This window comes from Calliphora vicina, chromosome 5, assembly GCF_958450345.1.
Source record: "Calliphora vicina chromosome 5, idCalVici1.1, whole genome shotgun sequence".
NCBI lineage: Eukaryota > Metazoa > Arthropoda > Insecta > Diptera > Calliphoridae > Calliphora > Calliphora vicina.
This window is the reverse complement of record NC_088784.1, coordinates 33,379,049-33,390,742: the sequence shown is the minus strand read 5'-3', so window position 1 is coordinate 33,390,742 and position 11,694 is coordinate 33,379,049. Positions and strand designations below refer to the sequence as shown.

The window sequence follows — 11,694 nt, the reverse complement described above, 5'->3', positions numbered from 1 at the left end:
ATGTCTTCAGTTTCGTGTATTACCATATCGTCTTCCGACTCATTAGGACAAAAATCATCATAGAACATTCTAGAAATAAGGGTCATTTCCAAATTCCTTAGTCAGTTTTCGTACTATACTTAAAAAAACTATTGCTAGAAGGGAATGTTTACGAGTTAAGAAATAAAATTTGTGTGTTTAAAATTATATTTCTATATAAAGTGCAAAAAAGAATACATTTCGGTTAATCGGTTAATCGACACAAATTAATCGGTTTATTCGTTATTTGAAAATCGTCAATTTTGAATTATTCGAACAGTTAACCGTCCAAAATTAATCGGTTAACCGATTAACGGTTAATCGATTGAATACCCTACTGTCCACTATATCTTCCGAAGAACTTTCTTCAGATAAACGTGGCGCGTATTCGCTCTCGGAGGTACTAAAATCTTCTTCATCATCATCGGATATAGCCAATATTCTTTAAAATTCATCATCAGATATTCCAGTTGCAGTCATTTTGCAAAGAAAACAAAAATTGCAATAATACCAATGTTAGTCGTTACGACTACGCTGTTTTTACAAACATATTCATACCACTTAAATGAGTTACACAACAAGTTAGTATTGATCGACAGCAGTCTCACAACTAAATCAGATCTCTCAACGTAAAAAATGAGAACGATACAGAAAGAGAAAAAAAAGTTAGGACGGGAAAAATCAATAATGTTAGTCGAAACGACTAAATTTTACGGAATGGAATTTTTAGAAATATTTCTTTATTTATTATTGATTTTTATATATCTAGAACCTACTGTAACTTGAAAAAAATTTATATTGATCTTTTAAAGATCTTTTTTGGAATCAGAGATACCAATTCTATATAAGATGAGCTCCAAATAATTTTGTCCACCTAGATTTTGATTTGGAACCACAGTGAGGGGGTCAAAATTTTACATTTTGGTCAAACAGGGCAGTTACTGCGTAACTCAATCCGAAAACGAAAATGTGTGCTAAATGCATTGAAATTCGAATAGATTTCCTTTTGAATCGAATAAGGAAGTAACCCCCCAGGTGGTTTTTTCTCATCCATGTTCTTAGCAAAATGTGTCCAAAATAGTTTAGATAAAAAATATTGCACTTTTCATCATAAAAAAATTTGTATAAATTTTCGGAAAACGGCTACACCGATTTGGCTAATTTTTTGTTTAAATGATCATAGTAATCCAATTTAAGTTTTTACTGAAAGAAAAATTGACCACGGCAATTTTGTTTCGATATATCTAACATTTTTTTTAATGTTCGCACTACATAGTCCGCAAAAGATTTTACATAAATAAAAATTGTCCACGTCCATTAATACGCCCACTTATTAAATACATCTGCAAAATACATCGGTCTGTGATCACTCATATTTCTAGCCAAAAATCGATTTTTTATATAAATACTCATAATATCTAAATTCGCTAATAACTTGGCCAATAAGCGATTAATTAAGAAAAGGAGCTCGATCTGTGATCACTCATATTTCTGACAAAAAATCGATTTTTTATATAAAAACTCAAAATATCTAAATTCTCTAATAACTTCGCCAATAAGCGTTTAATCAAGAAACGGAGCTCGATCTGTGGTCACTCGTTTTTCCAACCAAAATTCGATTACTTATATAAAAACTCAAAATATGTACATTGATTTAAATGTATTCCGTTCTTTTTTTTTTAACTATTTTTACCCTTTTCAAACCGCTTCTCACAAATTCTCGCATAAAACGAGACCTGAGTGTAGACATAAATTACACGACCTAATTTCATGGTGATCGGTCCATAATTGGCCCACTTCCCCATATAAGGCCCACTTCCGAAAATCACTCAAAAATATAAATTATTGAAATTTTAAAAGAAAAATGTTTTTGCTCTTTTACTTAGTGTAGGGTATTATATTTTCTTACTTGTTATAATACCCTTCACCTTCGTGAGAAGGGTATATATAAGTTTGTCATTCCGTTTGTAATTTCTACATTTTTCATTTCCGACCCTATAAAGTATATATATTCTGGATCCTTTTAGATAGCGGAGTCGATTAAGCCACGTCTGTCTGTCTGTCCGTCTGTCTGTCTGTTGAAATCAATTTTCTGAAGACCACAGATATTTTCGGGATCCAAATCTTCAATAATTCTGTCAGACATGCTTTCGAGAATTTTGCTATTTAAAATCAGCAAAATCGGTCCACAAATAGCAAACTTCTCGAAAGCATTCTGTCATCTGGTCTGCCTCGTATTTATCATCTGGCCTGCAAAATGCTCTTTTTTGCAAATTTTTTTTATATGAAAGACAAATTTTGTATGCCTCTCATGTAATGCAGAAAAAAAATATTCTAAAAATTATACACGTCGCGGACAGAATTGATTTTCATTGGCAAAAACATAACTTTTACCATTAGTTAGTAAACATATCAAAACTAAGGTAGCCAAAATATGTAAACATAAATATTAAATTTAAATTTGGAAAAAACTTAATTTTCTATATTTGATCAGATAAAAATGATCATAGCTAAATTATTATAGATAATAAACTGAATTTTTCTTTCTAAATTGGTTGGATTGTAATCTTTGAAAACGGTATACTACATGACATGTGTTATAAAATATTTGTTAAAGTACTATATTTACGTCAACACATCGCCCAGATAAAGTTTATAAACGCCCGGACCCGCGCGTAAAACATTAACATATTTATTAACAATTTTTATTCAAATAACGTCCATTTTCTCTATATTAGTTATGGCTTTTTTTTAAGGCTAAAAAATGGATAAAGGCTAAATTAATTTAACCTAAAAGGGGCTAAATTGGCAACACTGACAATGGGTCAAAATCGGAAAAAAATTTTGAACCCGAATTGTTTTTTTTTTCACCAAAAAAAATTGAAAAAAACTAAAAAAAATTTTAAAATTAAAAAATTAAAAGAAATTCCAAAAAATGAAAAAAACAACTTTGAAAAAAAAAAATAAATTTTGTTTACCTAAAAATATTTAAAATTTTTATTTTGAAGTATAATTTGGTGAAGGGTATATACGATTCGTTACAGCCGAATATAGCACTCTTACTTGTTTTTTATTCAATTATTTAAATTTTTTCCCAAGTTCCTAAAGCATGATTCATTTATTTTTTTATGATAATAAGCTTAACCCAAAATAGGTACAATTGTTAGAATATACATGTTCAATCAGCATTTAGCGTTTATTAGAATAAAGAATAGTTGTTTCTTTTTTTTTTTGGAAATTTCGTTTAAAATAAAATGTTATTGAAAATGTTGATGTCATATATTAAACATCTATGAATAATAGTTTTAATTGTTTATTTAAATATTTCTAATTTTAAGCATTTGGTTTTAGATCCTGGTTGGTATAAAACTAATTTATAATTTGAGTAATATAACTAATTTCTAAAGTGCAGTATCAAAAAAGTTGGAAGTGACTACACTCTAGATTACTTAAAGACACTAAAGTGACAACTGATTTCACGCTAGATTACCTGCGATATATAAAGTAACCCATTTACTTCTCTCTGCATTACAAAGATAACATATGTGCTAGGGTGATCGGCCCGGTTTTTTTGGTTAAGTCGGTTTCGGTTTTTTTGAAAAACTCAAATTTTTCCTCGAATAATCGGTTTTTTTCTAAAAGAGTGTTTTTATGAGTTTTGGTATTTTAAAAACTTTAACTTTAAATAAAACGATATACTCCAAGGCATTTAAACTGTGTTTTATTCTTAAGAGATTATTTTAGCCACCATAAGAGGTTAAAATTTACTGATGTTAACGATCTTCGGGTCAAATTTGAACTAAATCTATATAAATAAAAATCAAATGTCGTTTGTTGGTAATTGCATCAGTAGAGAACGTCCGGACCGATTTAGACAAATTTTTTTGTTAAAATTTTGTTCATAGCCCAACTTAGGTTTTTACGGAATGAAAAATTAACCACGCCCACTTTTACGCCCACTTTTTTCGATTTATCTAAAATCGGAATCGATTTATCTACATCGATTAGGCTAATTTTTTGTTTAAATGATCATAGTAATCAAATTTAAGTTTTTACTGAAAGAAAAATTGAACACGCCAATAGTTTTTATATAAATAAAAATTGTCAACGTCCACTAATACGCCCACTTATTAAATACATCTGCAAAATACATCGTTCTGTGATCAATCATATTTCAGACCATAATTCGATTACTTATATAAAAACTCTCAATATCTAAATTCGCTAATAACTTGGCCAATAAGCGTTGAATCAAGAAAAGGAGCTCGATCTGTGATCACTCATATTTCTTAACAAAAATCTATTTTTTATATAAAAACTCAAAATATCTAAATTCGCTAATAACTTGGCCAATAAGCGTTGAATCATGAAATGGACCTCGATCTGTCATCACTCATATTTCTTAACAAAAATCGATTTTTTATATAAAAACTCAAAATATCTAAAATTGCTAATAACTTTTCCAACAAGCGTTGAATCATGAAAAGGAGCTCGATCTGTGATCACTTATTTTTCAGACCAAAAAAAATTAAAATAACAACTACAAATTTCTTTTTCCAAATAATGAAAAAAACAACTTTGGAAAAAAAAATAAATTTTGTTTACCTAAAAATATTTAAAATTTTTATTTTGAAGTATAATTTGGTGAAGGGTATATAAGATTCGGTACAGCCGAATATAGCACTCTTACTTGTTTTTTATTCAATTAATCACACAACATATAAAAATTGCCGATGCATTTCATTATTTAAATTTTTTCCCAAGTTCCTAAAGCATGAGTCATTTATTTTTTTATGATAATAAGCTTAACCCAAAATAGGTACAATTGTTAGAATATACATTTTCAATCAGCATTTATTAGAATAAAGAATAGTTTTTTTTGGAAATTTCGTTTAAAAAAATATGTAATTGAAAAAGTAAAAATCCGATGTCCGAAAATGTTGATGTCATATATTAAACATCTATGGATAATAGTTTGAATTCTTTATTTAAATATTTCTAATTTTAAGCATTTGGTTTTAGATCCTGGTTGGTATAAAACTAATTTATAATTTGAGTAATATAACTAATTTCTAAAGTGCAGTATCAAAAAAGTTGGAAGTGACTACACTCTAGATTACTTAAAGACACTAAAGTGAGAACTGATTTCACGCTAGATTACCTGCGATATATAAAGTAACCCATTTACTTCTCTCTGCATTACAAAGATAACATATGTGCTAGGGTGATCGGCCCGGTTTTTTTGGTTAAGTCGGTTTCGGTTTTTTTGAAAAACTCAAATTTTTCCTCGAATAATCGGTTTTTTTCTAAAAGAGTGTTTTTATGAGTTTTGGTATTTTAAAAACTTTAACTTTAAATAAAACGATATACTCCAAAGCATTTAAGATGTGTTTTATTCTTAAGAGATTATTTTAGCCACCATAAGAGGTTAAAATTTACTGATGTTAACGATAAAAATCAAATGTCGTTTGTTGGTAATTGCATCAGTAGAGAACGTCCGGACCGATTTAGACAATTTTTTTTGTTAAAATTTTGTTCATAGCTCAACTTAGGTTTTTACGGAATGAAAAATTAACCACGCCCACTTTTACGCCCACTTTTTTCGATTTATCTAAAATTAGAAAACGGCTACATCGATAGTAATCAAATTTAAGTTTTTACTGAAAGAAAAATTGAACACGCCAATAGTTTTTATATAAATAAAAATTGTCAACGTCCACTAATACGCCCACTTATTAAATACATCTGCACAAAACATCATTCTGTGATCAATCATATTTCAGACCATAATTCGATTACTTATATAAAAACTCTCAATATCTAAATTCGCTAATAACTTGGCCAATAAGCGTTGAATCCTGAAAAGGACCTCGATCTGTCATCACTCATATTTTTTTTTTAAACTATTTTAACCCTTTTCAAAACGCTTCTCACAAATTCACAAATCAAACACAAGCATTTTTTTAACTTCGACTGGACAACGTCTGTCTGTTCAGCTAGTTCTCATTAAATCTGAATGTGAAGATCAAATTATTCTGAAATTTGTTTAACATAATTTTTAAAAATTTGCAAATGGAGTTTTGAAACTGTCGTATAGGTTAACAGTATCCTACGAACACAGAAAGTCATTTACAAGTAAATATGGATATATGATTTTTTATTTTAATATTTCTCAAAATATGAATTTGAATTTTTAATAACTTTAATATTTTTTAATGAATTTTTGTACACATTTCTATTCTTTTAAGTTAAATTGCAAAAGTAACTTTTTAATGCCCCTTGTAAATGCACCTCAAAACTTCAGGGGGCTTGCGGCAAGTCTTAGCCCCAGCCGATTAAAGTTTATAGAAAATACCTGTAGATCCGTTTTTGGTAATTGGTTTACTGATATTTGCTGTGTTGTGATATGGCAAACCCCTTGCATTAGTTTTGAAAATAATAAAATAAAATACTTATGTACTTATGTAATTAAAAAATTGGTGTATTGTTTGCTTTATTGATAAAATCCTACATATTTATGTATAAATTACAATATTTTCAATACACATTAGTTTGTAAATTGTAACATTTAAACAGATGTTAATTACAAGAACTGATCACACCATTCATTGAGGCAGTTGAAGCAATCCTTAGCTTGTTTAGAATTGGCATAACAGGTATTTTTAATCCATTCCGTAAAAAGATATTCGTTTCTCTGTAACACTAAATGTTGACCGAGCACAGTATTTGCCTATAATAATTTACCGAATTACACATTGTGTTAATTAAATATTCTACTATCATCTATGTATGATAAAACTTACTTTATTGAAGCCAGATTCATTTAAACGAGCACCCAAAATCGTTCCTATTCCCGCCAGATCTGTGACAGGTTTTTCACCCATAGGATCGGATACGAAATCTCTATGCTTTTTTGAAGTGGTCGCCATGATTGTTTCGCTTTCTCTATGATACAAACTTTTATGAATTAAATATAAAACGATCAACTATACTTTAGCTTATGTGCTGTTTTTCGATAGCGAATGAGTGCTTTGAGTGGACGTTTTACATGTATTTTGTTTTTGTTACAATAACAAAACACATGTTAAATTTCCACTCGAAGCAGTGCTTACAGATTAGGGGATTTTTCCCCAAATTGGGGATTTTATTTTGTAAATGGGGATAAATAATTGGGTTTGGGGATATAGGGGAACAGTTGGGGAAATATTGTATGTTTTGGTGATTTTTAGAATCTTTTTGGGGATTTTTATTTTTTCGTTTCAGTTTATTTAATTTATGTAAGAGATTATTTTAAAATCGAAACAAAACATTGAACTATAAGTCTGATAAGTCGTAAAATTTCAACAAACATTTTATACTGTCAATTCTTGTTATTATTGTTGTGTTATCAATAGACGTGAATGTTTGTTTTAGAAAAAGAATTTGTAAAAATGGAAAAAAAGCATAATTCCACCTGGGAAATTGAATATTTTTCTCAAGGTATTTCGATATACTCACCCCCAAGATTCTCAATTACAGAAAGTCAATATAATAGATTTTTTAAATCACTAGGCCCCCGTTTCCTGGCTGCTGGCGATTATAATGCTAAGCACACATTCTGGGGATCACGACTGATTACCCCTATAGGTCGTGTTTTGTTCGACTCAATCTCTAAAATGGGTTTGCATGTGCTTTCGAGCGGCCAACCTACTTACTGGCCTACTGACCCACGAAAAATACCGGATGTTATTGATTTTAGCGTGATGAAAAATATCCCTAGAGAAATGATTCAAATTGAATCCTCGCTGGAACTATCTTCAGATCACTCACCCACTATTATTACTTTATTGAGCCCCCTAGAAATTGTATCCCCGACTGGTAATTTAGCGATGGCAGGCACAAGAATAAATTGGCTCAAATATAAAAAATACCTCAGTACACATTGCTCGGAAAACATACCGCTAAGAACACCAGAAAATATCGATCACTCTCTTATCAATTTCGATAAAAATCTCAGAATGGCTGCTCAACATGCTACCCAAACACCCCGAAAATTCAGATATAATAGAATTAATTCTGCAGATGTCGAACGGCTCTTAAATGAAAAAAGAAGATTTCGAAGAGAGTGGCAATTGCACAGATCCCCCCAACTAAAATCGAAGCTTAAAGATTGTATAAAAAGACTTAAAAAGCTCTTGGAATTTCGAAAAATGGAATCATTGAATAAATATTTAGAAAGCCTGGACGCAACCCCACAATCGGATTACTCATTATGGCGAGCAACAAAAAATCTTAAAAGACCCGTTATATGTAAGTCCCCCTTGCGAAATTCAAGTGGTGGTTGGGCAAGAAATGATACTGAAAAAGGGAATCTGTTTGTTAATCATTTAAAAAAAGTATTTACACCGAACACATCAAACGAAGCAATTGAGTTGCCACCTGTTGCACCCTATTTTGCAGCAGCCGTACCCCTACGTTTTGAGATTCGAGAGATCGAAAATGCTATTGCTGATTTAAATCCCAAGAAAGCGCCTGGTATGGATAAGATCAGCAACAAGATGCTTATGGAGCTACCCCGGATAGCAATAAAAATAATTCTTTTTATTTTTAATGCTATATTACGACTTGAATATTATCCTCCAGAATGGAAGGTTTCACTGGTTACCATGATACCCAAGCCGGGAAAAGATCACACAAAAGTAGAATCATACAGACCCATCAGCCTATTGTCTAATATATCAAAGCTATTTGAGAAGATACTTATGAACAAGTTGTACCCGATGTTAACTGAAAACAATTGTATTCCGAATCATCAATTTGGATTTAGAAGAAAACACAGTACTATCGAACAAACCCATAGACTTGTAAATATGGTGAGAAAAGCGTTTGAGGAAAAGAAATACTGTTCTGCACTCTTCATCGACATCTCTCAAGCGTTTGATAAGGTATGGCATGCTGGATTAATATACAAATTGAGTCAAAATTTACCGGCAAACACACATAAGCTGTTGGAAAGCTATTTAACTGGTCGAACATTTAAGGTTAAAGAGGGAAACTTTTTAAGTACTGCACAACCCATTGAAGCTGGAGTCCCCCAAGGCAGTATCCTGGGACCTTTTTTATATTTGATGTATTCGTCTGATATGCCAACTAACAATCGCACTCATACATCAACATTTGCTGATGATACTGCTATTCTAAGCATTCATGAAAACCCTCAAGAAGCGTCTCGTCACTTACAAAACCACATATTTGAATTAGAAAAATGGTTAAAACAATGGAAAATTAAAGTCAACGAGCAAAAATGTACACACATTACATTTACATTGCGTAGAGAATCATGCCCCCCTATTCATATCAATAACCAAACAATAATTCAACAATCGGAAGTGAAATACCTCGGAATACATCTCGATCGTCGCCTTACATGGAAAAGTCATATAGATGCAAAGTTGACTCAAATGAAATTGAAATCAATTCAAATTAATTGGCTTATTGGCAGAAACTCCACGCTTAGTTTAGATTGTAAACTTCTACTTTATAACATGATTATAAAACCGATATGGTGTTATGGCATACAGTTATGGGGCACGGCCTCAGCGTCAAATGTAGAAAAGATCCAAAGACGCCAAAACAAGTTTCTAAGAATGATCACAGTTGCCCCCTGGTATATCAAAAACGCGAATATACACAAAGATCTAAACGTGCCCATTGTAAAAACTGAAATCTCGAAAAACGTACAAAAATATTTAAAAAAACTTGAAGTTCACCCAAACCCGCTGGCCCGCAACATATTAGATAACCGTGGCCACACTCGATTAAGAAGGAGGGACACAGCAGACCTAATCTAGAAGGAAGAATGCCAATTTAACCAAAACAACCATGAACACAAAATTTTTTCGTCCGGCACTGGCTGGACTAATTAAATAATAATATTAGATATAAGATTTGAACCACTTATTGTTAGTTCATTAAATAATGAAGATACAATAAATAAATGATGAAAAAAAAAAAAAAAAAAAAAAAAAAAAAAGGTATTTCTTATGGAATAAAATCTGAAATTTAACTGTATATAAAGAAGGGTATTCATTTCAAAATTAAATGGAAAATTACAACCTAAGTTATCTTACAGTTGGTTATGGTTTGTTAAAAATACAACGTTTTGTGCAATTTTAATTTTTTTTTTTCGAAATAAGTAACATTTATATATGTATTCACCCTTATTCTATTTGGCGTCCATAAAGAAAATCGTCTAAATTTCGCAAGAAAATATATGAAATGGACAGATGAGTGGAAAAAAGTAATTTTCTCTGACGAAAAAAATTTAATTTAGACTGTCCTATTATTCTATTTGGCGTCGTCGACATAGTCGTCAATGTTGAGTCAAAAAATGGTACAGGTCGCAGAGTACAGGTCGCAATTTTGAAAATATTTCGATCAGACTTGGTACATATTATTTTTTCGACCCAAGGGCCAAGCGTATTGAAACTGGCGGAAATCGGTCCATTATTTCACCTATCCCCCATACAAATGTCCTTCCGAAATTGGACTTTATCGGTCATAAATGTTTAATTTATATATGTATCTACACAAATTGCACTCCAAATAAGTTTTATATATACAAAATTCATGTCACAAAATTTTGTTACGATCGGTCTATAATTTGTCATAGCTCCCATATAGACCCGCTTCCGAAAATCACTTTAACGTGCATAAATCGCTTAAAAATGTTGGTATACTCACAAAATAGCTCTTTTACTTAGTGTAGGGTATTATATATTTCCTTACTTGTTTTTTATTCAATTAATCACAATTAATCATTGACGATGAATTTCATTATTTAAATTTTTTCCCAAGTTCCTAAAGCATGAGTCATTTATTTTTTTATGATAATAAGCTTAACCCAAAATAGGTACAATTGTTAGAATATACATTTTCAATCAGCATTTAGCGTTTATTAGAATAAAGAATAGTTTTTTCTTTTTTTTTTGGAAATTTCGTTTAAAATAAAATGTAATTGAAAATGTTGATGTCATATATTAAACATCTATGGATAATAGTTTTAATTGTTTATTTAAATATTTCTAATTTTAAGCATTTGGTTTTAGATCCTGGTTGGTATAAAACTAATTTATAATTTGAGTAATATAACTAATTTCTAAAGTGCAGTATCAAAAAAGTTGGATTACTTAAAGACACTAAAGTGACAACTGATTTCACGCTAGATTACCTACGATATATAAAGTAACCCATTTACTTCTCTTTGCATTACAAAGATAACATATGTACTAGGTTTTTTTGGTTAAATCGGTTTCGGTTTTTTTGAAAAACTCAAATTTTTCCTCGAATAATCGGTTTTTTTCTAAAAGAGTGTTTTTATGAGTTTTGGTATTTTAAAAACTTTAACTTTAAATAAAACGATATACTCCAAAGCATTTAAGATGTGTTTTATTCTTAAGAGATTATTTTAGCCACCATAAGAGGTTAAAATTTACTGATGTTAACGATAAAAATCAAATGTCGTTTGTTGGTAATTGCATCAGTAGAGAACGTCCGGACCGATTTAGACAATTTTTTTTGTTAAAATTTTGTTCATAGCTCAACTTAGGTTTTTACGGAATGAAAAATTAACCACGCCCACTTTTACGCCCACTTTTTTCGATTTATCTAAAATTAGAAAACGGCTACATCGATAGT

General features: G+C 30.5%; 1 protein-coding gene across 1 annotated transcript; it reads right to left on the bottom strand.

The window, feature by feature from the left end:
* Positions 1-6,478: 6,478 nt before the first annotated feature.
* LOC135961340 (barrier-to-autointegration factor-like) lies at positions 6,479-7,017 on the bottom strand. Its single transcript, XM_065512836.1, has 2 exons — positions 6,822-7,017; positions 6,479-6,748 (listed from the first exon to the last, which is right to left on the bottom strand). Exons 1-2 carry the CDS (start codon positions 6,945-6,947, stop codon positions 6,602-6,604), a joined length of 273 nt encoding a protein of 90 aa, XP_065368908.1. The 5' UTR covers positions 6,948-7,017; the 3' UTR covers positions 6,479-6,601.
* Positions 7,018-11,694: the final 4,677 nt, after the last annotated feature.

What these genes read in the sequence shown, in the direction of transcription:
- LOC135961340 (XM_065512836.1), bottom strand. Translation starts at nt 6,947, where the DNA reads ATGGCGACCACTTCAAAAAAGCATAGAGATTTCGTATCCGATCCTATG. An exon ending in ATGAATCTGGCTTCAATAAA is followed by an intron (nt 6,749 to 6,821) that starts GTAAGTTTTATC and finishes AAATTATTATAG; the next exon opens with GCAAATACTGTGCTCGGTCA.